This window comes from Balaenoptera acutorostrata, chromosome 9, assembly GCF_949987535.1.
Source record: "Balaenoptera acutorostrata chromosome 9, mBalAcu1.1, whole genome shotgun sequence".
In the NCBI taxonomy this organism is placed as follows: Eukaryota; Metazoa; Chordata; class Mammalia; order Artiodactyla; family Balaenopteridae; genus Balaenoptera; species Balaenoptera acutorostrata.
The window spans coordinates 1,020,087-1,044,824 of record NC_080072.1 but is presented as its reverse complement, the minus strand read 5'-3'; the positions used below and the strand labels follow the sequence as shown (position 1 = coordinate 1,044,824).

The following is a 24,738-nucleotide window of genomic DNA, read 5'->3' as shown; positions in this document are numbered from 1 at the left end:
GGGAGGGGGCGGGCTCCTCCACTCACCTGGTAGGAAGAACTTTCCGAAGGCGTGGCAAAGGCAGGCTGTGGTGGGGCTGGGAGAGGCAGTGGAGATGGAGAAGGTCCCCGGGTTGCCAGAGGCCACCCCGGACCAGGAAGAGGTGGTGGGTGGGGACCAGGAGGCGGTCGATACGGGGGAAGTCAAAAGGGGACCCGTAGGAGAGACACTGGGCAAGCCTGGCTTGGTGGTCATGGGTGGGGACCCCGGGAAGGCAGAGGGACTAGGGGTGGAGATGCTCTCGGTGGTCCCAGGGGAGAAGGGACCTGTCACAGTGGTTGAGGTGGAGACCCTCTGGGTGGTCCCCGTGGAGGAGGGACCTGTCAGAGTGGTGGAGGTGTAGACCTTCCCGGTGGTCCGCGTGGAGGAGGGACCTGTCACACGGGTGGGGGTGGAGACCCTCTGGGTTGTCCCCTTGGAGGAGGGACCTGTCACACTGGTGGAGGTGTAGACCCTCTGGGTGGTCCCAGAGTAGGAAGGACCTGTCACAGTGGTTGAGGTGTAGACCCTCCCGGTGGTCCCCGTGGAGGAGGGACCTGTCACACTGGTGGAGGCATAGACCCTCTTGGTGGTCCCTGTGGAGGAGGGACCTGTCATACGGGTGGTGGAGGAGATGCTCTGGGTGGTCCCTGTGGAGAAGGGACCTGTCACACGGGTGGAGGTGGAGACCCCCTCGGTGGTCCCCGTGGAGGAGGGACCTGTCAGAGTGCTGGGGGTGGAGACCCTCTGGGTGGTCCCCGTGGGGGAGGGACCTGTCACACTGGTGGAGGTGTAGACACTCTGGGTAGTCCCAGAGGAGAAGGGACCTGTCACACGGGTGGGGGTGGAGACCCTCTGGGTGGTCCCCGTGGGGGAGGGACCTGTCACACTGGTGGAGGTGTAGACCCTCTGGGTGGTCCCAGAGGAGAAGGGACCTGTCACACGGGTGGGGGTGGAGACCCTCTGGGTGGTCCCCGTGGAGAAGGGACCTGTCACATGGGTGGTGGTGGAGACCCCTTTGGTGGTCCCCATGGAGGAGGGACCTGTCAGAATGGTGGGGGAGGAGACCCTCTGGGTGGTCCCCATGGAGGAGGGACCTGTTCCACGGGTGGGGGTAGAGATCCTCTCGTTGGTCCCCATGGAGGAGGGACCTGTCACACTGGTGGAGGTGTAGACCCTCCGGGTGGTCCCAGGGTAGGAGGGACCTGTCACACGGGTGGGGGTAGAGACCCTCTTTGTGGTCCCCGTGGAGGAGGGCCCTGTCAGAGTGGTGGGGGTGGAGACCCTCTGGGTTGTCCCCGTGGAGAAGGGACCTGTCACACTGGTGGAGGTGTAGACACTCTGTGTGGTCCCCACGGAGGAGGGACCTGTCACACTGGTGGTGGCATAGACCCTCTTGGTGGTCCCCGTGGAGGAGGGACCTGTCATACGGGTGGTGGAGGAGATACTCTGGGTGGTCCCTGTGGAGAAGGGACCTGTCACACGGCTGGGGGTGGAGACCCTCTGGGTGGTCCCCGTGGAGGAGGGACCTGTCACACGGCTGGGGGTGGAGACCCTCTGTGTGGTCCCCGTGGAGGAGGGACCTGTCACACTGGTGGAGGTGTAGACCCTCTGTGTGGTCCCCGTGGAGGAGGGACCTGTCACACTGGTGGAGGCGTAGACCCTCTTGGTGGTCCCCGTGGAGGAGGGACCTGTCACATGGGTGGTGGTGGAGACCCCCTTGGTGGTCCCCGTGGAGGAGGGACCTGTCACAAGGGTGGGGGTGGAGACCCTCTTGGTGGTCCCCGTGGAGGAGGGACCTGTCAGAGTGGTAGGGGTGGAGACACTCTGCGTGTTCCCCGTGGAGAAGGGACCTGTCACACTGGTGGAGGTGTAGACACTCTGTGTGGTCCCCACGGAGGAGGGACCTGTCACACTGGTGGAGGCATAGACCCTTTTGGTGGTCCCCGTGGAGAAGGGACCTGTCATACGGGTGGGGGTGGAGACCCTCTGGGTGGTCCCCGTGGAGGAGGGACCTGTCAGAGTGGTGGGGCTGGAGACCCTCTGGGTTGTCCCTGTGGAGGAGGGACCTGTCACATGGGTGGTGGTGGAGACCCCCTTGGTGGTCCCCGTGGAGGAGGGACCTGTCATACGGGTGGTGGAGGAGATGCTCTGGGTGGTCCCTGTGGAGGAGAGACCTGTCACATGGGTGGGGGTGGAGACCCCCTCGGTGGTCCCCATGGAGGAGGGACCTGTCAGAGTGGTGGAGGTGTAGACACTCTGCGTGGTCCCCATGGAGGAGGGACCTGTCACACTGGTGGAGGCGTAGACCCTCTTGGTGGTCCCCGTGGAGGAGGGACCTGTCATACGGGTGGTGGAGGAGATACTCTGGGTGGTCCCTGTGGAGAAGGGACCTGTCACACGGCTGGGGGTGGAGACCCTCTGGGTGGTCCCCGTGGAGGAGGGACCTGTCACACGGCTGGGGGTGGAGACCCTCTGGGTGGTCCCCGTGGAGGAGGGACCTGTCACACTGGTGGAGGTGTAGACACTCTGCGTGGTCCCCATGGAGGAGGGACCTGTCATACGGGTGGTGGAGGAGATGCTCTGGGTGGTCCCCGTGGAGGAGAGACCTGTCACACTGGTGGGGGTGGAGACCCCCTCGGTGGTCCCCGTGGAGGAGGGACCTGTCACACTGGTGGAGGCATAGACCCTCTTGGTGGTCCCCATGGAGGAGGGACCTGTCACACTGGTGGAGGTGTAGACACTCTGCGTGGTCCCCATGGAGGAGGGACCTGTCACACTGGTGGAGGCGTAGACCCTCTGGGTGGTCCCCGTGGAGGAGGGACCTGTCACACTGGTTGGGGTGGAGACCCCCTCGGTGGTCCCCGTGGAGGAGGGACCTGTCAGAGTGGTGGGGGTGGAGACCCTCTTGATCGTCCCTGGGGAGGAGAGGTGCGTCTGGGTGGTGACCTTCGATGACAGACTGCCAGTGCTGGTGCTGGTGGTGGAGGGTGAGGGGGCCGGCGTGCTGGACGTGGGGCTGGCGGGGCTGGGGCAGTGGCTGTGGTCACAGCAGAACACGCGGATCTGGTAGTTGAGGCACATCAGGCTACGCTGGTCTCGGTTCCGGCACACCAGGCCCTCCTCCAGCCGGCACTGCACCACCTGGCCCAGATCCTGCAGGGCCTCCTCAGGCAGGGCCTCGGCCCGGCACTGCAGCTGCAGAGGCTGCTGGCAGATGGCCCCACCGGCCGCCTGGATATTAGCATAGGTCTCAAAGTCCCCCCCAGAGGCCCCTGGCATCGGGTAGCTCTGGTCCAGCCAGTCTGTCCAGGCACAGCGAGGCTGACAGGCCGTGGACCCGGTGTATGGGGACGTGGTGACCAACGGGGTGCTGGAGGTGTGGGTCTTCTGCGAGGACACCGTGGCTGTGGAGGTGGCCATGGAGGAGCCGAGGGTGGTGCCCAGTGAGGAGGTGCTGGGCTCAGGCATGCGGGTGGATACGGAGGCTCTGGTGCCCGCCCCTGTGCTGGAGGTGGCGTGGCCTGTGCTGGGTTTGGTGATGGGGGGTCCGGGTGTGGTCTCGAAGGGCCTGGTGGGGAGCTCTGTGACCTGAGGAGAGGCTGTGGGGTGCAGGGAGCGGGTGTAGGTGGTAGCCCTAGTGTTGGGCGTCACGGGGGTGGGGAGCAGGGTGGTCCCGAAGGTGGTCTCGTGAATGTGCGCAGTTGGAGGGGCCGTGGTGGGGGCACCCGTCTGGGTCACTGCAGAGATCGAGGGACTTGGCACTGTGGCCGTGGATCTGCCAGTGGCAGGCGGTGCGGTGGAGGTGGGTTGGGTCTGGGTCGTGGCAGAGGTCGAGGGCCATGGCACCGTGGCTGTGGAGCTGCTGGTGGCGGGCAGTGTGGTGGAGGTGAGGTAGGGGGTAGCCGTGGTGGGGCAGTGCCGGACATCATCACAGCAGTACACACGGATGTTGTAGTTGAAGCACATGGTGAACTGCCCCCTCTGGTCTTCATTCCTGCAGACCAGCCCGACCTCCAGGCTGCAGCTGAGCACCTGCCCGATCTGATCGATGCTCACCTCGGGGTAGCTCTCCGCCCGGCATTCAATCCTCTGCGGCTGCTGACACATCTTGCCGCCCGCGGCCCGGATGTTGTCATAGGTCTCCATGTCTCCGCCCCTGACCCCCGAGGTGGGGAAGTCCACGTCAAACCACTCTGTCCATTGGCACTTGGGTTGACAGCTGGTTGTGCCCTGGCTGGTGGTGGCCCCAGTGGTGGCCGTCAACACCAGGATTCCTGGCATGCTGGTCTCATGGTGCAAGGTGGACAGCGGGCCGGTGGAGGTGGTGCCCGTTGTGCCCACTGCTGTTCCCGTCAGCAGCTGAGACGTGGAGGTTTCCATCGTCACCGACGTCGGGGTGGGCCCCCTTGAGGCTGTGTGAGTCGGGAGGACCGATGTGGCCCTCCGTGGGACGGTGGGCTCTGTGGACCCTGGGGGAGATGTGAGGCTCCCCGTGGCAGACACTGGGAGCGTGCCTGTGTGGCTGGGACTCCATGTCACTCGGGCTGTCAGTCCCGTGGAAAGGGAAGACGCTGGTGTGGCACTGCTGGTGGGGGACCTGGTCACCCCTGTGCTCCCCGGCCATGTTGTGGGCTGTGTGGCTGGTGGCACAGTGGTGGTGGTGCTGGAGGCAGTGGGGGACGTGGGGGCTGTGGCAGCAGAGGTGGCTGCTGTGGCAATGGCAGCAGTGGAGGTGGCTGCAGTGGTGACTCTAGCAGTGGAGGATGTGGCAGTGGGCGCTGTGGCAGTGGTGGTGGGGGACGTGGAGGCCATGGGGGTGGGGGCGGTGGCAGTGGAGGTGGCTGCAGTGGGGGCTGTGGCAGTGGATGCGGTGGCAGTGGATGCGGTGGCAGTGGATGCGGTGGCAGTGGGGGCTGTGGCAGTGGATGCGGTGGCAGTGGGGGCTGTGGCAGTGGATGTGGTGGCAGTGGGGGCTGTGGCAGTGGATGCAGTGGCAGTGGTGGCTGTAGAGGTGGCCACAGTGGTGACTGTAGCAGTGGTGGCGGTGGCAGTGGGGGCTGTGGCGGTGGATGCAGTGGCAGTGGTGGCTGTAGAGGTGGCCACAGTGGTGACTGTAGCAGTGGATGCGGTGGCAGTGGGGGCTGTGGCAGTGGATGCGGTGGCACTGGTGGCTGTAGAGGTGGCCACAGTGGTGGCTGTGGCAGTGGAGGTGGTGGCCGTGCGGGCTGTGACAGTGGATGCGGTAGCAGTGGCAGTGGGGGACGTGGGCTCCCCACAGTGGCCGTACCCACAGCACAGCACACGGATTTTGTAGTTGTAGCACATCTTGAACAGGCCCAGCTGCTCGTCATTCCTGCAGACCAGGCCGAAGCTGACGTCACAGTGCACGCGCTGATTCAGCTCCTCCAGCCTCACGTCGGGGAAGTTTTCAGCCTGGCACTCTATGCCCTGGGGCTGCTCGCACACGGCCCCTCCCGCACGCCTGATCTTGTCGTAGGACTCAACGTCCCCCCCGGCCTCCTCGGACTTGGGGTAGTCCTCGTCAAACCACTCTGTCCACTGACAGCGGGGCTCACACGTGGTGGTGCCCGTCGACAGCGGGGTTCCCGGCATGCTGGTCTCAGGGTGCGAGGTGGACAGCGGGCCAGTGGAGGTGGTGCCCGTTTTGCCCACTGCTGTTCCCGTCAACGGCTGAGACGTGGAGGTTTGCGTCATCACCGACGCTGGGGTCGGCCCCCTTGAGGCTGTGTGAGTCAGGAGGACCGACGTGGCAGACACTGGGAGCGTGCCTGTGTGGCTGGGCCTCGAGGATGTCACTTGGGCTGTCAGTCCCGTGGAAAGGGAAGGTGCTGGTGTGGCACTGCTGGCGCGGGACCTGGTCACCCCTGTGCTCCCTGGCCGTGTCCTGGGCTGCGTGGCTGGTGACACAGCGGTGGTGGTGCTGGAGGCAGTGGGGGACGTGGGGGCTGTGGCAGCAGAGGTGGTCACTGTGGCAATGGCAGCAGTGGAGGTGGCTGCAGTGGTGACTGTAGCAGTGGAGGTTGTGGCAGTGGTGGCTGTGGCAGTGGCAGTGGGGGACATGGGGGCTATGGGGGTGGGGGCTGTGGCAGTGGAGGTGGCTGCAGTGGGGGCTGTGGCAGTGGATGCAGTGGCAGTGGGGGCTGTGGCAGTGGTGGCTGTAGAGGTGGCCACAGTGGTGACTGCAGCAGTGGATGCGGTGGCAGTGGGGGCTGTGGCAGTGGATATGGTGGCAGTGGTGGCTGTAGAGATGGCCACCGTAGTGGCTGTGGCAGTGGAGGTAGTGGCCGTGGTGGCTGTGGCAGTGGATGTGGTGGCAGTGGGAGCTGTAGAGGTGGCCACAGTGGTGGCTGTGGCAGTGGATGTGGTGGCAGTGGGGGCTGTGGCAGTGGATTTGGTGGCAGTGGTGGCTGTAGAGGTGGCCACAGTGGTGACTGCAGCAGTGGATGCGGTGGCAGTGGGCGCTGTGGCAGTGGATGTGGTGGCAGTGGTGGCTGTAGCGGTGGCCACAGTGGTGACTGTGGCAGTGGATGCGGTGGCAGTGGGGGCTGTGGCAGTGGATGTGGTGGCAGTGGTGGCTGTAGAGGTGGCCACAGTGGTGGCTGTGGCAGTGGAGGTGGTGGCCGTGCGGGCTGTGACAGTGGATGCGGTGGCAGTGGCAGTGGGGGACGTGGGCTCCCCGCAGTGGCCATACCCACAGCACAGCACGCGGATTTTGTAGTTGTAGCACATCTTGAACAGGCCCACCTGCTCGTCGTTCCTGCAGACCAGGCCGAAGCTGACGTCACAGTGCACGCGCTGATTCAGCTCCTCCAGCCTCACGTCGGGGAAGTTTTCAGCCTGGCACTCTATGCCCTGGGGCTGCTCACACACGGCCCCTCCCGCACGCCTGATCTTGTCGTAGGACTCAACGTCCCCCCCGGCCTCCTCGGACTTGGGGTAGTCCTCGTCAAACCACTCCGTCCACTGACAGCGGGGCTCACACGTGGTGGTAGCCGGGACCACAGAGCTGCTGCCCACTCGGGTCACGGTTGAGGCAGGCTTGACGGATGGGGTCTGTGAGGCGGAGGGCGCCATGGACAGGAGGGTGGTTCCTCTGGTGGGTGTGGTCTGGGTGGAGGTGGGCAGGGGCTGGGAGGATGGCCGCTGGCTGGTGCCCGGGGCCGGGCTGGTGCTGCAGGGCACGTAGTCGCAGCAGAGGACCCTCAGCTCGTAGTTGTGGCAGAGCGGGGGGTTCTGCTCGCTGTTGAGGCAGGTCAGCCCCCAGGCCTGGCCACACTCCACCTTCTGGCCCAGCTTCTCCAAAGGCATATCCGGGAACTGCTGGGCCCGGCACTCGACGTGCGCTGGGGCCGGGCAGAACTGGTAGCCCCTCTGCCTCAGGTTCTCGAATGTCTCGAAGTCTCCCCCCACCATGCCCAGCTCTGGACGTCCACTGTCGTACCAGTCGGACCAGCGGCAGCGCTCCTGCACGCACACGGTGGAGGGCGTGGGGACCGCGCCTGTGGGTGGAGTGCCGGGGTCCCTGTCAGCCCCCTCTGCATCCTCGCCAGCCACCCCCAGAGGAGGGGTGACTCATGTCCCCTTGCCCCAGCGTTGGGCCCGGGGCGTCCTTTGCACCCAGGACACCTGTACCAGGTGCCCACTGGGTTCTCCCTTGGCACCCAGACCATCACCGGGGTCAGGGGCTCCGGTGAGTGAGGCAGGACCAGTGGTGTGTCTTCCAGGCTTACCTGTGGTGGAGGGCGGAGCCGCAGTGCTGGTGAAGGTGAAGGGCGTTGGGGACGGGGTTCCGGGACACTCCTCGGCCTTTCGGACAATGGTTCCATTGTCTCTGCAGATGGCAATCAGGCAGGCGCCCAGCCCGTCGGTCGTGTTGTAGATGACGTCCCCGTAGGCATAGGTTCTGCCCTCGTAGGTGCACGTACAGGCTGGAGACGGACAGGTACAGGGCTCATTCAGAGCCCCCAGCCCCCAGCCCTCAAACCAACAGGCCCCTGCTTACCCGTGGGGCTGTATGTGCACTGGAGGCCTCCGGAGGTGCAGTCACTGGGAGGGGGAGAGAGAAGAGCTGAGGGCCAGCAGGGCCCGGGCCTTATTGTGCCCGCCTGGCCCCGCCCCGTGCCCGCCCCATGTCCCCCCAGACCCCGCCCCCGCTCCGCCACTGGCTCACCAGCTCTGGCAGTTCTCCGCCGTGGGGACCCTGGTGCCGGCATCGTGGTAGTTTCCGTCCTCGTCGTAGCAGCCGCCACACTGGGCCACGCACTTCATCTCGTCCTCGTTGAAGAACGGCTTGCTGGGCGGGCACTTTGGGTAGCAGCCTGGGGCGGGCACAGGGCAGGGAGAAGACTCCCCTCTCAGGCCAGGTGGTGGGGCTGCCCTGGCCGCCACCCGTCCCTGTCCCCCTGTCCCGAGGGTGGGCATGGGGAGGCAGGAGCCCGTGCTGAGTGTGCTGGGGCGACGAGGCGTGGCCTCCCCCGAACAGCCTGCCCTCACCTTCCAGGCCTGGCAGGTCCATCAGGCAATGCCCGCTGGGGTTCCGGCAGGTCCTCAGGCAGGGGGCCCCGCAGGGCTGGTAGTGCCATTCGCACTCCCCTTGTGGGTTGTAGTAGTCGCAGAACAGGGCTGAGCGAGGGGGAGAGAGGCTGTGGGCGCCCGCCGGGCCCCGTCACCTCACTCCTCCCATATCCGAGGGGTCTCAGGGCCCGCCCCCCGAATTCCAGTTTCATTTCTCAGCCCTGCACTCAGAACTCCCGTCCCCCCCGAGCCATCCCATTTGGGGGCGACCTGTCTGTCTGGTTTGTACGCACACGAACGTGAGCACATGTGTATAGTACACGCATGTCACGTGTTCTTATGTGTGCATGCGTGCCCGTCAGGCCCCAGAGCTGGTGCAGCCGCACCTCATCCCGCCACCATGGACAGAGCCCGACTCACGGCAGATGTCCGGGGTCCGCCAGGACACGCACACGCCCGCTTCGTGGCAGGCCTGGGCGTAGGCGGCCACGGCCGTGCAGAAACACTCACGGTCGCCCCCCGAGTCGCAGGCGCACGCGTCGCTCACGCAGGCCTCGTAGTACCTGGTGGAGTCGACCTGGGTGCGGGGGGGGTGTCTGCTCAGCGAGAAGAGCCAACCCCCAGCCCCTGGGCAGCCGGCTCCCCATCTGCACGTCAAACCCCCATCTGCCATCTGAGACGCGCCCGCCTGGGCACCCACCCCGGGTCCCTGGGCGCCTCTCTGACCTCACCCCTGCCACTCCTCCCTCGCCTCTGCTCGGCCACCTCACTTAACTGTAGGCCAGCCCTCCCTGTGACCGTGCTGTGACCTGTCCTGACAGACGGGGTGCTGTCTCCTCAGGGTGAGGGGGTGCCCCCCGCTCTTCCCTCCCAGGCGGCAGAGCCCAGGGCAACCGTGTCTCGCATCTGCCACCAGGGGCGGCACCATCCGAGGTGGAGACTGCTGTGTCAGGTTCACAAAGGACTTTCTGAGCCAATGGGCAGGGCCCCCGGGGTGCAGGCGGGGGCTGCGAGCCAGGAGGGACACGAGGCCGCACACAGGCTGGCCAGCGTCAGCTGCGGGCCCGTCCCACTGAGCCGCCTCCTCATCACCGTGCGAGCCCCGGATCCCGAGACCGTGTTGGCGAGTGGGCCCTGCAGTCCTTGTTAAGTAGCAGGAAGGGCTTTGGGGAAGGGTCTCAGGCCACGGCGATCCTCTGCTTCCGTGGGGCCCGGCTGGGCTGCAGGCCCCCTGAGCTTTCTGTCCATGCTGGGGGCTGGCGGCTCAGGGAATGTGGGGGAGGACCGGGAGGTGACATTGAGGTCCTTCCTGGGTGGCTCACAGCCCCGTTTCCAGGGGATGAGGCTGAGTGCCATCAGGGAAAGCAGAGCAGGACTGGGGACACGGGCACCTGCCTGGTGGGAGGGCCACACAGCGTGCCGTGTGCAGTGGTCGGGTCAAGGCCGTCTTCAGAGGACCAGCCTGGGCCAGACCCAGGTCCCGCCAGGAGGGAAGGAGGCAGCCCCAGCACCCCCTTGGCCCACCTGAGAACGGCAGGCGCGGAAGGTGGCGCTGTTGACGATGCTGCACTGCTTCTGGGCCCAGGGCTTGCGGTACGGGTTGGCGGTACAGGGGTCCTTGGGGGCCTGGGCGTCCGGGCAGGACGGCGAGAATTTCCAGCTGTTGCCGAACTCCAGCGCGTTGCCCACCACGGACTGGCTCCGCGTGGTGAAGTCGTTGAGGGCATTGTCGTCAAAGTTCCCGCACAGGCCGCAGACCCTCCCCTGCGGACGGACAGACACAGAGATGGGCACAGGGTGGGGCTGCATGGGGTGGCCTGAGGGAGCAGCACAGAGCCTGGCCTGGGAGGCGTGACTGCTGGCCACCCTATTCCCCCAGGCAGCACCCAGTGAACTTTCAGGAAGGCGGGATGCACGAGGGGTCCTGCAGTGGGCAGGAAGGCAGGTGGGCAGGTGGATAGGCAGGTGGGCAGGCGGATAGGTGGGCAGGTAGACAAGTGGGCAGGCAGGTGGGCAGGTGTATAGGCAGGTGGGCAGGCGGATAGGTGGGCAGGTAGACAAGTGGAAAGGTAGGCAAGTGGGCAGGCAGGTGGGCAGGTGGATAGGCAGGTGGGCAGGAAGGCAGGTGGGCAGGTAGACAAGTAGAAAGGTAGGCAAGTGGGCAGGCAGGTGGGCAGGTGGATAGGCAGGTGGGCAGGACGGCAGGTGGGCAGGTAGACAAGTAGAAAGGTAGGCAGGTGGGCAGGCAGGTGGGCAGGTAGACAGGCGGGCAGGCACCTGCTCCCCTATAGAACTTTAGCCCAGCGGGCATGGAACAGCTGAGCGCAGAGACCAGGGAGCCAAGAGCGCTTTCCAACCAGGACTGACACGCCCACTGGTCGGTTTGGTCTCGACATGCCCCTTTGGGAACCGGACACTATGCATGGCCTCCCCAGCCCTCAGCAGTCCGTCAGCTGCCAGATTGCACCGCTGGGCCAGGTCTAGGAGTAAGAGCTCTGTCCCTCCCCAAGGGGGTCCCGCAGCCTGCCCACCCCCACCTTGTACTCCTGGTGCAGCCGAATAAACACGCTGGTCTTCCGGTCCCAGGACACAACCATGCCACTGCGGGTCTCGACGGCCAGGTAGATGCCCATGTAACGGATCTTGTAGGGCAGGTCTCCGCCTGGCCCCCTCTGCACCACCTTGTAGGAACCCTCGTGGAGGATCAGCTCATAGTTCTGCAGAGGGGCACAGGGGAGGCGGCGGCTGCAGGGAGCTGAGGGGCCAGCTTTGGGGCCAGAGCCCCCCGTGGCCCAGGACAGGGGCTCTGTGGGTGCTCAGGGGCCCGACGCATGGGGCTGGCGTTAGGAATGAGCCGGACTCCTGACACTATCTGCGAATTTGAGGTGAGAGGCTGGGAGCCCACAGAGGCCGTGTGGGAAGTTGGGAGCTGTGGGCAAGCGGAGTGGGGCAGAGGGCACAGGAGCTGCAGGAGACCACCCAGCCCCATCTCGGGCCCGCCCCCCACTCTTCTGCTGCCTTCCTCACGCCTCTCCCCACCTTTGGGGCGGGTGGGAAACGGCCCCCCGTCAGCAGCTCCGCTCTCTGCACTGTGAACTCTGACCACCCACTGCTAGAAGTGGTCATCCCCAGGTGTGGGGGGCTGAACGAAGGCCCCCCAAAAAGACACGTCGAGTTCCAACCCCCAGAATCCGCGAATGTGCCCTGATTTGGAAAAAGGGTCTTTGCAGATGTGATGAAGTAGAGGTGAGATCTGGAGGTGAGACCATCCTGGATTTAGGGAGGGCCCAGATCCAGGGACGGGGGTTCCTACCAGGTCAGACAGGGGAAAAGGACACAGAGAAGGGGCCGTGTGAGGACAGAGCAGAGACCAGGGGGGACACGGCCACAAGCCAGGAGCCCCCAGAATCTGGATGAGGCAGGAAGGACCCTCGCCTGGAGCCTGTGGCGGGAGCCTGGCCTCAGAACCATGAGAGAATTACTTTCTCGGGCTGCAAGTCCCCGGGCTGTGGCTATTACTGTGGCCCTGAGACCCGAGGCCACAGCTGGAGGTCCAGGGGCCCCGGCCGGGATTCCGACAGGGCTGCAGAGGGAGGGAGACGGTTCCCAGGCGCCCCCACCTCCAGGAAGATCTTGATGGCCTTGGAGCAGGTGACGCCCGTGGTCCCGCAGGGGACGTTCTCGGTGACGATGCGGAAGCTCCCGTTGCTGGCGTTGTTGCCCGCACAGTAGTCCTGAGAAGGGGAGGAGAGGGACGTGGTCACGGCCCCAGCGCCAGCTCGCTGGCCAGGGGGCGGGCGAGGGGCCATGTACCTGGGCCAGCGTGTGCTGGCCGAGGGAGGGGGGCCACGTACCTGGGCTAGCGTGTACTCACAGCTCCCCTCAAAGCTGTAGCGCTCGCCGTCAAAGGTGATGAAGTGGCCGTCCCCATAGGCCACGCAGGTGCCCAGGCAGGGCCGGCGGCTGCACTCCCACCTGCGGCCCCTGCAGGTGCTGCAGGGGAGGGGAGGTGATGCCCTGCTTAGGCCCCTGCAGGTGCTGCAGGGGAGGGCAGGTGATGCCCTGCTGCAGGGGAGGGCAGGTGATGCCCTGCTCAGGGGGCCGGGCCAGGAGATCACCTCACCAGGCAGCCGCGGCCAAGCCCGTCAGACAAGGACGAGGACACAGCGCCTCTTCCATGAAACAGGAATGCGGTGCTGCCCCTCCCCAGGCTGGAGGGGTTAAATGGAGCAGGGAGCTCGGGGCACGCGGGATCTGACACCCCACCCCCCGGTTGGGCTCCTGTCTGCAGGCTCCCCTAACCCTTGGCGCCTGGGGTGCAGGGCCCACGGCCCTGGGGGCAGCGTCAACCGGCCCTGCCGTCTGCTGGGCAGAGAAGGCCAGTCCCTGGGCACCTCCCAGAGGACGAACGGGCCGCCCGGGGCTTTCCAGGCCTCAGCTCGTCTCCGGCCTCCTGCCAAGGACATCCTGGCCGAGGCCCGCTCGGGCCGCTGTCCCCGTGGTCTCCGCCCACACCGCCCCTCCGCGGCCCCTCCACACACCAGGTGTTACAGTCGACCCTGATGGTCTCCCCGGGCCTGTAGGCGGCCTCGTTGTGCAGGCAGGGGCAGTCCTCCTCGGCCACACAGCCCCCGCTCCCATCGGCCAGCAGCCCCGCGGGGCAGACGCAGCCCGACACACAGCGAGTGCTGAACTGTGGACAGGCAGACGCCCGTCAGCGGCTCGTCCGGCTCGGGGACACCAAGGGGCAGGGCACGCTGCCCCCCCTCCCCCCCGGGCCCTGGGCAGCGCTGCCGCGCCCTCCCAGCTGGCTCACACAGTCTACGTCCAGCACGTGGCAGCTCCGCACACACTCGGCCCCGGGCGTGTCCGCGGAGGCGTTGCTACAATCCAGGAACAGCATGGGGGCCACGCACCCTGAGGAGGAGACCACGCTGGGTGGGCCGCCCGGCCCGGCAGCAGCCCCTCCCCTTGGTCGTCGGGGGGGTGGCGCGGGGCCCTGAGAGGGGGAGGCCCGGGGCGGGGGGTGGGGGTAGAACCTGTGCTCTCCTCCACGGCTCCCAGGCAGCTCAGCTTCCCGCTCGCACATGAACTACAAGAGATGAGAACGACGGCTGGTCTGGGCAGCTGCCCGCTGCCCCACAGACCTCACCCGGATCTCGCCGGCTGGGCCCCCGGGCCTTGTCATGAGGGGTGGGAGCCGCCTGCTCCGGGGCACGGTGAGGGCCCCAAATGCCCACGAACGCACTGAGTGAATGAGCAGAGGTGCCAGGAAGGTACCTGGGGTCGGGCGGGAGGGGGAGGGGGAGAGGGAGGGGGGGTGGAGGAGGCCAGGACAGGGGTGCACCCAGGTGGGCCCTCCAGGGCACACACCGTGCCCCCCACGGGCCCCAGACCCTCAGAACACCTTCCCGGGCCAGAGGAGGGGTCCCTCTCAGAAGGGCTAAGGGGTGCGCAGGGGTGAACTTCCCTCCCCAGGGAGTCCCCTGTGTGCTAAAGTCCCCTGCGGGAGGCACGGAGAGCTTTGTGTGTGGAGCAGGAGGGGTGGGGGGCATGACATCAGGGAGGGGGTGGCAGCGGGGACGGGGACCCTTACCACACCACACCGCTGTCGTGCAGGACCTCCCCGGGAGCCAGCACAGAGCCACGGGAGTAGCAGGGGCAGGCCTCGGCGGGCACGCAGTCACCGGTGTCGTCCAGGAAGGTGCCCGAGGGGCAGGTGCAGCCGTCCACGGGCACGAAGGCCACGTCGCAGGTGACATCGGCCTGGCTTAGGGAGCGGCAGGTGGGCTGACAGCTGTCCACCACGTAGGCGTAGCTCTGGGTCTTGGGGCAGCTGCTCACGTACTTGTCTGGGGGCCGGCAGGTGACACACAGGTCAGCGGCCGGGCAGCCCGTCCAGCCTCGCCTGACCACGTCCGAGCTGGGGCTGGAGCGGCCCGAGACTTGGCTTCCCCTCTGGACGGGTGGGGAGGCCTAAGGCTCTCGCTGAGGACGGGTGGTGGGGTGCGCCCCAGGGTCTCCGGTCCCCCCGCATCCCCCCCTGCCCCCCCGTCAAGCCGGCTGGCGGACACTCACTGCACACGCCGTCCCTCCAGCCGCCGAGCAGCACGCCCCGGGCGGCGCAGGCCCGCACGTAGGAGGACAGGGCCGCGCACATGCAGTCCTCACTCTTCTCGCAGCTGCACGTGTCGAACATGCAGTTCTGGGGGGGGCATCGGGACGTCAGGGACCCCAGCCCACCAGGGACCCTTCTCTCCGTGTCCATCCTTCCTGGGACCCCCGTCTGGGCCGGGAGACAGAGGGCAGCGGGGCCTCCCGCAGGGAGCGTGGTGTAAGGCCACGGGGTGGGGGGGGCAGGAACATGCTGCTCTGAGGGATGGGAGAGGCCAGGCCAGGCTGAGGACGGGGTCCAAGGGAGGGGTCTCTGCGGGACCAGGACAGGGCTCAGCTTGAGCTCTAGATCCGTCACGGGCTGAGCCGCATGTGGGGGGAGACTGAAGGCAGGAGATGTCTGGAGGTGAGTTGGCCGGGAGGGTGCTGGCAGGGGTGCCGCCCCCCAAAGCGGGCCTGGGTCTTCCAGCTGTGGACACGCACTCCCGGGGGCTGGAGTCACACGCGCATTAGGGCTTTGGCTTCCAGAGAAGCGGCCTGTGAGCCAACTGTCGGGTCGAGTTGTGTCCCCCCAAAGGATATGTCCACGTCAGGACCCCAAGGCCTGTGAACGTGGCCCTGTTGGAAACGGGGTCTTTGCAGATGTGACGAAGTTAGGATGAAGTCATTAGGGTGGGCCTGGACCAACACACCTGGTGTCCTTATGGGAGAGCTTTGGACCCAGACACACAAGGAGGAGGCCACGAGGCAGAGGCTGGGCTGATGCAGCCTCGTGGCCCCCAGAAGCTGGAGAGGCAGGAAGGACCCCCAGGGGACCCTGCCAGCACCGTGATTTTAACCTTCTGGCTCCAGGACTGGGGCAGTGGGTAGATGCCTCCGGCTGTCAGCACCCCCAGTCTGTGGCCCTTTGTTACGGCCGCCCCAGGCAACGAACACACCAGCAGTGGCCGTGTCCCTAGAGTGGGATGACCCTCGGCCACGGAGGTGTGGGCGGTGCTGAGAGAGGAGCCGGGAGTGGGGCATGTCCTGCCCCCAGCACCCCACCCCACACAGGGGCTGGCCGGGGGTCTCACCGAGTGGAAGGGCCCAGGGTTGATGACAGAATGGCAGGACGAGAAGGCCCCGGCAGGGTCGGTCAGCAGGGAGCACCAGTGCTGGGCGTAGTTCTCTGGGGAGGACCGTCGTGGGCGCGGCTCAGCGGCCACTGGCGTCCCTCCCACACCTCCTCCCCTGCACCGGCCCACCCGCCCAGCCTCCGCTTGGCATACGCAGGCCCTGTGGGGGCCCCTCCGCTGGGGAAACCGAACTGGAACTGGGGGCTCGCCAGCCGCGCCGCGTGGGCGCTGCTCACAGGGCAGCGGCGCCTTCCCGGGGGCGGGCCCGCAGCCTGTCGGTGACCCCGCAGCCCACCCTGCTCACCCCCAGCCCCAGCCGCCCTGGAGCCCGGGTGAGACAGACGGGCAGCTCCCAGGCCCGGCCGCAGGGTAACCCGAGGCCCCCCCACCCCCAGGCTGGGGATACCGTTCTCCACGCTGAGGGAGCAGGGGTCCTCGAAGCCGTTCTTGACGTTGGGGCAGGCGGCCTGCGTCTTCCAGGTGTTGGCGAAGGCGGCGGCCGTGCCCTCCACTACGCCGCTGATGGTCCGGAAGTCGTCGGCCTGGTTCCGGTTGAAGTTCCCGCACAGGCCTGGGGGCGGGAGGGGGCATCAGAGGGCCGCCCAGCTCGGCCCAGGCTCCTGGGCGCCTGTGGGTCCTACAGGCACCACCACACCGTGGCCCCGCCGGAGAGCCCCATCCCAGGATGTTGGTTCCAAAACCATCTGCAGATGAGCCCTGGTCGGGGGGCGGGCAGCCCCCACATGAAGCCCGCTGTGAGGGCAGCGTACCCTGCTCTCCATCCGCCCGGCCCGCCTTCCCATGCCGGGGTCCCGGCCGTGCCCGGGGAGCCACTGACTCCCCAGTCCCCACCTCTGGCCTGACTGCCCACCCCCGCTCCCCCCACTGCCCCGCCCCCGGCGCCCCAAGCCCACCGCTGGCCTCACCACACATCTGGCCCTGGTAGGAGGGGTCCAGCCTGAGGAACACCTGCATGAGGGGCACCAGCTGCACCTGCAGCTGCAGCCCGAGGCCCGTCTGCACCAGGATGAAGAAGGATGACGGCCTGAAGACGGTGATGTTGGCTGCGGGTTGGGGGGGACGGTCAGAGGCCGCCGTGCTGACCAGCCGAGCCTGAGCTGAGGGCTCCGGGGGCTGCCCGGCAGGAACCCCGGCCGCCCCTCCAGGGCCTGGGAGCTGGGCGGGAACTCGCGCTGACGCTCCCGTGAGGCCGGGCACCGAGTGTGCACCCCACGGGTCCCCACAGAGTCACAGATGAGGCCCCTGGCAGCCCCACCTTGCAGGTGGGGACCCAGCCCTGGGCCTTTCCGGGACTCCCAAGGCCACAAAGAACTAGCGAGGGACTCTGCTGGCTCGGTGCCGCCCCCTAGAGGCCCCGCCTGGCCGCCGCAGCGCCCGTTCCCTGGGGGCCACGTACCCACTGACACGGGCAGCTGCGTGTAGATGGAGTTCACGAACACCCCGCCGTTGGCCTGGATCTGGATGGCCTGGCGAGAGGAGGCGGAGCCGCGGTCAGCGTGGGGAGGAGCCCGGCCGGCCATCCCGCGGAGGGCCGCTGCCCCCGCCCCCGCCCCGCCGGGCCCTCACCGTGTCCCCTCCGCTCAAGCTCAGCGTCACTGCTCTGAGGCAGTTCTCGTTGTCCGTCAGGCCGCATCTCCGCAGCTCGGCCAGCACGGTGAGGGCGTTGCCTGCACATATCTGACGGGACAGAGCCCAGCCGTGTCCTGGGTCGGCCAGCCCCCAACCCGGGCAGGGAGGGGCTGTGTGTGCGTGGTGCCCTGTGCCCAGGAGGCCCCTGCAGGGTCGGGGGCCTCTGGCACCCGGTCACCTCTGGGCAGCTTGTCCAGACCTGGGAGCCCCTTGGCCCCCGTGAGTGTGAGCTTCCTCTCGGAATGGAACCCCGGGGGACTTCACCGCTCGGATGGCCATCATGGAACCCTTCCTGGGGTGGAGGAGGGCTGAGGGTCCCGGGAGGGCCCAGCAGGTGGGGCTCACCTTGGTTAGGACGTAGCTGCAGTCCCCGTGCACATCATAGAGTTTCTCATCGTAGGTGGAGATGTGGGACCCGCCCTGGACGGAGCAGATGCCCGGGCACGGGAGGTCCTGGCACTGCCATAGTCCCCCGGAGCAGGTGCTGGGTTGGGGGAGGCCGTGACAGAGGGGCCATGGTGAGGGGGAGGTGAACCCCATGCGAGGCAGGGGCAGGGCAGGGACCGGGCCGGCCGGGGGACCTACCAGGAGCTGCAGCTGGTGGCGAAGGAGGCCCCCGGGGCGTAGGGGCGGCCGCCGTGGGTGCAGGGGCACTGCCGCAGGGGCAGGCAGCCCAAGTGGGTGACGTCGTCCAGCACCGTGCCTGGGGAGCAGCGGGGGTGGGGCACAAGCGGTCAGCGGAGGCTGGGCTCAGGTGTTGGAAACACAGTGACCGGATGGGGGCAAAGGCCCAGGGTGGGGGCGGTCCCCAAGGGCCCAGAGGACCTGCCTAGGGGGCAGAAGCAGCCGTCGACGCAGTGGTCCTCGCAGAGCTGGGAGCGCTCGGGGTTGGAGCAGGTGTCCGCGCAGGGTGAGCCACACTCCTGGTGCTGCATGTTCAGCGGGCACGTCTGGGCTGTGGGGAGGAGCACAGAGCTTGGCCCCAGGAAGCCGCCCTGCTCCCGCCTTCCACGTGCCACCAAGGGGCCCCAAAGGGGCGCCTCTCGCCCCGTCCAGCCATCTTGTGAGTGAGGCGGGAGGGGAGAGGAGCGTGGGGCCCCGAGCCTCCGGGGGCAGCCCTCCCGCCCCCACCTGGGTTCGGGGTGAGCCCAGCTCAGTGTGCCCAGGCCAGGCCCTCCCTCTGGGCCCCCGGGGGCCCGCAGGCCCTTCATATTCCCCTCTGATCTCCTGCCCAGCCTCTCACCATGGGTCCCCCAAGGGGCTCCACCTGTCCGGATCCCCAGCCAGGTGCCAGGCGTCCTGCCTGAGGGTCACCTCCCTCACACTCTCCCCAGGGACCCGGTGTGGGTGCAGGGCCTTGGGCTCCTCCCCAGTGCATGGGGGCACTCACGGCAGAGGTCAGGGCCCCTCCAGCTCTGCGGCTGTCCCCCGGCGTGGGCACACTGGCGAGAGTACTCCGCGAAGGTGGCACATGGGCAGGTGGGGCAGCGGCACAGGTCCTGGGTGCAGGTGGCCACGTACACCTCGGCATCCACCAGCCTGTGGCACTGAGCAAAGGCTGGACCCAGCAGGGTTTGGCGACAGATGCCCTCCTGGTGAGACAGAGGCTGGAAGCTCTGTCCTCCGTGCGGTATCGGTGGGGACCCCAGCCCTGCAGCCTTTCCCCAGGCCAGGAAGCCCCCTTCCCCTGAGGTGCTAGCCAGCCAGTCCGCCACCTGCTTGCCCATCATCCACCACGCATCCACCTTCTCATCCCTCCCTCCCTCCATCCACCCACCTAGCCTTCCATTCCTCTGTCCATCTGTCCATCCACATATCCATCCATCCATCCGTCCCTCCAGCCAGCCGGCCCGCCATCCACCCACCCACCCACCCTTCTGCTCAACTACTGAGAACTTGCTACTGCTCTGTGCAGAGCTCTGCTTGGTGACCCACGACCCTGGACTCCCTGCGCCCACCCCGGGCTCCGGGACACACCTGCCCACGGTGCAAGTGCCCAGGACGGGTGCAGACCCCATGCTGGAGGCGGCTCAGAGAAGGGGGAGGCGGAGGTGCCCACCGTCAGCCAGCCCCAGCAGGGTCAGTGCCGGCCTGTCGATGACCGTCCCCCTTGTTCAGGCCCCACCCGTGACTAGCTTCAGGTCCTCATTTAAGCCTCGTGGATTCTGCTGGTTTCGGGGATCCTGGAGGTGCTAGGCTACTTCCAAAGGTGGGGTCCTCCCAGCGCATCGGAAGGGCTTTTGCTCTGGGCTTCCTGAGTGCCCCCGTCTTGGTGAGACTGTGTCTGGGGGGGCACGTATTTGCAGGGGTTGCGGGCAGGCACTCACTCCATCTGTGCAGTTGTCAGCTGGGGAGGGCAGGGGGTCCTGGCACTGCTCCGTGGGCCCATCCAGCTTCTGCAGGTTCCCAAACTGTACAGGGGTCAGCCTGGCATCTGCAGAGAGGAGGCACTCCATGCGGGGGCCCCGAGGGGCTCGGAGGGCAGAGCTCCCGCCCATGCTCAGGACCCCCGAAACTTCCCTCTGGGGCATCACTGGAAGTGTTGCCACCCCCCGATTTGCTCCCTGCCCAGCGTCTCGGCGAGGCCCCTGCCCTGCGCCCCCAGCCTCCCTGGGACCGTCCACCCTGGACTCGGCCACCTGCTGCGCACTCACTGTGGGCATAGAACTCGTTGATGGCCGGGAGCCCGTTGAAGTCCCCGCACAGGCCGCAGGTCTGGTTGGCGTACCTGGGGTCCAGCTCCAGCTGGGGGCGGGGGAGGGGCAGCTCCAGCTTCTGCGGGCCCGGCAGGGCCCCCAGCCCCCATCCACCCAGCTCCCGCAGGGCTCCCCCTGGGTGGGGAGGGCGTCGGGGTGGGCAGCCTTACCAGGGCGCTGTCCTCTCCGTTCCACGTGAAGGTCAGCATCAGCCGGATGTTGACCTTGACATAGGCACTGCTCTCCTCCACCAGGAGGCCGGCGCGGCTGTAGGGCAACTCCTCCCTGGGGCGGAAAGTTCGGTGCTCCCACGGGTCCAGCGCCCTCCCCGCCAGCTCTGACCCCAGCCTACCCTGGAGCCTGGCCCCTCCACGCCCGGGCAGGCTCACCGCCGCCCGTTGACCAGGATGGACCCGTTGGAGACCTCCAGCACCAGCCCCTGCGTCTTGAGGATGATGTGGGTGACCGTGGGCCTGGAGCCCACCAGGCCGCGGCGGAGCTGGAGGTTGAAGTCCTCGTAGGCGGCACCGCAGTGCGCGGAGAAGACGTAGTTGCACAGCCCGGGGAAGCGGAAGACGTCGCCGTCGAAGGTCTTGTAGTGGAAGTCGCCCCACGTGCTGCACACCCGCCCGCCGTGCGCCGCGTTCGGGGCTGTGGGGAGTGCGCGGTGGGGGAGGGAAGGCTTCCCTGGGACCAGGCCCCCGGTTTCGGGGTGGGGAGCCGCTGCCCCCTTCCTCACTCCCCTCTGCTCCGGATTCCCCCTGGGACCCCTGACGCCAGCACCCGGGTCAGCCCCCAGGAGAGCCATCTACAGGGATGGCTCCCAGCCACGCCCAAGGCCCGGCTCCAGCCAAGCTCCAGCTTCCCGGCTGCCCACACTGTCCCGGCTTTATCCCCAGGTCTGTGACCACCCCCTGAGGCTGGCAAACACCCCTGCCCCTGTGGGCAGTGGGCGGCGACCACTTACAGCGCATGGTGGGGAAGCCAGTGATGGGCGGGATGAAGGTCACACGCTGGGCTGCAGAGTGAGCCAGGTCACACCCGAACATGGCCGGGCAGAGACCAGCCAGGACACCCCTTCCCGGGGCCCCTGTCCTCCTCACTGGCTACCGTGGGGCAGCAGGCCAAGGCTGACCCAGCCGAGGGAGCCCAGGACTAACGCTGTCCCCTCCAGGACCCTACCCATCTGCCCAGGACACGCTCCTGCCCAGGTCTGTGTGTTTCCCCGACTGTGTGTGTGTGTGAGCATGTGAGTGGGTCCACGCCTGCGAGAGGGTGGGTGGGCAATCGTGTAAGCACAGACGTGTGGGTGTGAAGATGTGTGTGCACACACGTGTGAGTGCATGTGAGCGTTTGAGCCTCTCTGCTCAGTGCCTTTGTTTTCTTAGGCCCCCTCCGCTGTCCCCTCCTGTGGGCAGATGAGATCCAGGAGGGTCTCCACGTGACGCGTAGCTAATGTGGCAAAGGGTCCACCCCCAGCCCTGCCCAGGTCCTCTGCCAGCTCCCCGCACCCCTGCCCAGGTCCCCTGCCAGCTCCCCACACCCCTGCCCAGACCCCCTGTCAGCTCCCCGCACCCCTGCCCAGATCCCCTGCCAGCTCCCCGCACCCCTGCCCAGATCCCCTGCCAGCTCCCCGCACCCCTGCCCAGACCCCCTGCCAGCTCCGCGTGGGGCCCTTCCCGCCACTGTCCACCCTCTCACCGTTCACGGTGGCCTCCTGACTCGCCCAGCTCTGCTCCGTGCCGCCCTGGGTCTCTGTGGGAAAAGGGAGCCGGAGTCCACGAGAAGCCTGACATCAGCCACCTGCCCCTTGGTCTCCAAGGGCTGCAGGATGGTGGCCGCGTGAACAGCACCCGATGCCGGGATGGGAGCTTCGGCAGGGAGCTGACCCGCCCTCCCCGTCTGCACCGCATCTCGCTGTGGCTCAGGGTAGAATGGAATCAGGAAAAGCTGTTGGCCTCCCTGACCCCAGGCCACCCCAGGGAGAGCGTTCGGCCCCATGCGCACATCCCTCAGAGAAGGACAAAGCCTGGCTTTGTTGGGGAGAAGGACGCACACGGCTGGGGAGGCTCCTGGGCGTGACTTCGCAGAAACCCAAGACCAGAGCCGGCTCCACCTTAGAACTACCGGCCGTGGCAGGTGGGAGGCCTGGGGGCCCCAGTGCTGGCGCGGCTCCCCAGGTCACCTGTGTGTCCCCCGCCACCAGGCACACCCCTCCAGTGTCCAGGTGCCCCCACAATCTTGACGGACAGGACTGAGCCCCCGTCCAGGCCGCTGTCTCCCAGGCTCGGGCTGGGGCACCCCGTTCTCGGGCTGGGGCCTCAGAATTCCTTCACCGCGTCTGGGGGGGGTCTCCCTGCTCAGCCCACGCCTGCGCCTCTTCGGGGGTGGGAGGTGCAGCCCCAGAGGCCCCCACGTCCCCAGTGGGGCTGGGGCTCGGCTCCGCAGCTACCATGCCAGCTCCACTTCCTGCGCGACTTTCCCGTCTGGGACACCGACATGCGAGCCACGGGGACTGGCCTGGAGTTTCTCTCTCCTCTTAAGGGCCCTAGCTGACTGCGTTTCCCAGAAGCGAGGCTGCTCCCCCGTCCACCCCTGACCCCTGACCCCTGACCCCTGACCTGCAGCCCCTCCCGCATGTGCCCGCTGTTGTACCCACCCCATGGTCGAGAAGTCAGGGGCGTTCACACAGACAGGCTCACGTGGCATACCCTCCTGGGGCCAGGTGACCGCCCAGTGAACCTGGGTCGAGAGCTTGGCCAGAGAAACGCCCACTGTTGACCACCCCATCATGCTCCGGTCTGGGTGCACACCCCCCCCCATGGGAAGCCCCTCCACTCAGGGCCCAACCCCACCCACCCCTAAGGGGGCTCCAGCCCAGGGGACACCCATTTGAGGCAGGAGATAGATAGGCTCCAAGCTAGACATTTACAACCAGCCTCCTGTTTCCATTTCCCGAGGCAGGAGGCAGGTGGGCTCCAGGCTAGACATTTACAACCAGCCTCCCGTCTGCACTTGGAGGTGGAAATAACAACGGGAACAGGGTAAATAGCTGGACTTTGTTTCTGGTGGACGCTTTGAGATAACAGTCATGGCAGGAACACAGAGGGGTTAACCCTTGTCTGAGGAAAAGATCAAGAGGTCACATATTTCCCACCCCTGGGGCAGTGGAGACACTGCACACGCGCAGAAAGGCTCCTTGGGGGTCAAAAAGGAGGGGGCGCCACCCCCTAGTAGCTGATGCCAAGGCCTCCCATAGGCCTCTGGGCTGGGATCCATCTTGGCTAAAGGTTGCGCACGCATGTTGGGGAGGGTCCTAGGGCAGTTAAGTGTGTGGAAAGAGAAACCGGATAATTGGCCAGAGGTAAACAGAGACCCGGAAGAACCGCCCTCTATGAATGACTTAACCGCCTCTTCACTGGGCCCCTCCTCATTGGGGGGGACGCCCACACCCTTTCTCTCTGGGGGAGGGGGGTGGTTAGGATTAGGGCATCTCTGCCTTGCTTCTGTCTTAACTAAACAAACTGTTTCTCTGTGAGCTCTCCCACGGGTTGTGCTGTGTCTCTAGTAATAAACTTTGTACCTGTTTTTACAGTTTTCGCGTCCTTGAGAAATGCATTTTTCAGTGGGGGCGAGGGCCAGGGGAACCCTGCTTCTAGCCTTGAGCCCCTGGTAGACTAGCGGCTAGGATTCCTGGTTTTCATCCAGGCTGCCCAGGTCCGCTTCCTGGGCAGGGAGCTAAGGCCTTGCTTCAAGCCGCTGCTCACTGCTCCCTCTCCCAGCCCAGGCCGCCACGGTGCGCGTCTCCTTCTGACAGGAGCACAGACCCACCCCAGGGATTTGCCCCCAGCCAGAGGAGGGGGAGTGGGCTGACGGCAGGCCTGCTGCCCCGGGGCTGAGCGGGGCCACGGCTGGGCCAGGCGGGCTGGCCGGCCACCCAAACCGTGCGGGACCCCCACCGGGAGCTGCTACGGGAATGCCCCCGCACCCAGCCCTGCTCGCCTTCCAAGAAAGGCGGCTTGGGGCAGGGGCTCTGAGAGACAACCCCCTCCCCTTCACCACCTCCCTTTCACAGGTGGAGAGAGCCTCGGGCTGGTGCCCACCTGCCCAGACCCCCGAGCTTGGGGTGAGATGCCGTAGAGGGGCTGCAGGAGCAGTCCGTGGGGCCCGGGGACGGGAGGGGTGGCCCCTGGCGGCCAGGGCTCCAGGCCAGCCCCGCTGGGTGTCACCGGCCGCCCCAGGCAGCATCTTTCGTGTTGACAGTAAGTGTTAGGGCTCACGGTGCTTCCCCGGCTTGGAGTGCCACAGGGCCAGACAGGCGGCAGTCAGGTGAGGAGGATGAGAAAGGCCGCAGGGCAGCTATGGCCCCAGGAGCAGGGCCAGCGTTCGGGTGGGGCTGCCGTGACGGCTGTGACCCCGGGCCAGCCCTGGAGGGCGGAGTGTGGACGATGCGACCCTGCTGCTCTCCCTGCCATCAGGCACCTGTGCCGTCCCCTGTCCGCTCTGCTCTGGGGGCCTCACGGGAACCAGAGAGAACCCCCAGCCCGGGCTCCTCACCCAGAGCCCTCCCTGTCCCATCCCGGAGGCTGAGACCCTCAGTTTCCCCA

General features: G+C 66.9%; 2 protein-coding genes across 2 annotated transcripts in view; one reads left to right on the top strand and one right to left on the bottom strand.

Annotated features, from left to right (window-relative positions):
* The window catches only part of TOLLIP (toll interacting protein), a 148,037-nt gene that overhangs the window by 34,512 nt on the left and 88,787 nt on the right, over nucleotides 1–24,738 (top strand). The window lies entirely within an intron of this gene.
* Nucleotides 1–24,738, bottom strand: part of MUC5B (mucin 5B, oligomeric mucus/gel-forming) — a 34,744-nt gene that overhangs the window by 9,768 nt on the left and 238 nt on the right. The window contains exons 2-31 of the mRNA XM_057553821.1: nucleotides 21,833–21,886; nucleotides 21,099–21,149; nucleotides 20,521–20,782; nucleotides 20,302–20,416; nucleotides 20,090–20,180; nucleotides 19,763–19,869; nucleotides 18,826–19,027; nucleotides 18,265–18,390; nucleotides 18,021–18,138; nucleotides 17,781–17,919; nucleotides 17,373–17,483; nucleotides 17,203–17,272; nucleotides 16,712–16,849; nucleotides 16,192–16,356; nucleotides 15,744–15,838; nucleotides 14,635–14,761; nucleotides 14,153–14,408; nucleotides 13,596–13,648; nucleotides 13,373–13,473; nucleotides 13,098–13,249; nucleotides 12,411–12,549; nucleotides 12,177–12,290; nucleotides 11,094–11,273; nucleotides 10,081–10,320; nucleotides 8,977–9,133; nucleotides 8,536–8,664; nucleotides 8,213–8,360; nucleotides 8,045–8,088; nucleotides 7,773–7,970; nucleotides 27–7,541 (exon numbers count right to left, since the gene is read on the bottom strand). Of these exons, the coding sequence (XP_057409804.1) occupies nucleotides 27–7,541; nucleotides 7,773–7,970; nucleotides 8,045–8,088; nucleotides 8,213–8,360; nucleotides 8,536–8,664; nucleotides 8,977–9,133; nucleotides 10,081–10,320; nucleotides 11,094–11,273; nucleotides 12,177–12,290; nucleotides 12,411–12,549; nucleotides 13,098–13,249; nucleotides 13,373–13,473; nucleotides 13,596–13,648; nucleotides 14,153–14,408; nucleotides 14,635–14,761; nucleotides 15,744–15,838; nucleotides 16,192–16,356; nucleotides 16,712–16,849; nucleotides 17,203–17,272; nucleotides 17,373–17,483; nucleotides 17,781–17,919; nucleotides 18,021–18,138; nucleotides 18,265–18,390; nucleotides 18,826–19,027; nucleotides 19,763–19,869; nucleotides 20,090–20,180; nucleotides 20,302–20,416; nucleotides 20,521–20,782; nucleotides 21,099–21,149; nucleotides 21,833–21,886 (11,397 nt within the window). The remainder of the gene's footprint in view (nucleotides 1–26; nucleotides 7,542–7,772; nucleotides 7,971–8,044; nucleotides 8,089–8,212; nucleotides 8,361–8,535; nucleotides 8,665–8,976; nucleotides 9,134–10,080; nucleotides 10,321–11,093; nucleotides 11,274–12,176; nucleotides 12,291–12,410; nucleotides 12,550–13,097; nucleotides 13,250–13,372; nucleotides 13,474–13,595; nucleotides 13,649–14,152; nucleotides 14,409–14,634; nucleotides 14,762–15,743; nucleotides 15,839–16,191; nucleotides 16,357–16,711; nucleotides 16,850–17,202; nucleotides 17,273–17,372; nucleotides 17,484–17,780; nucleotides 17,920–18,020; nucleotides 18,139–18,264; nucleotides 18,391–18,825; nucleotides 19,028–19,762; nucleotides 19,870–20,089; nucleotides 20,181–20,301; nucleotides 20,417–20,520; nucleotides 20,783–21,098; nucleotides 21,150–21,832; nucleotides 21,887–24,738) is intronic.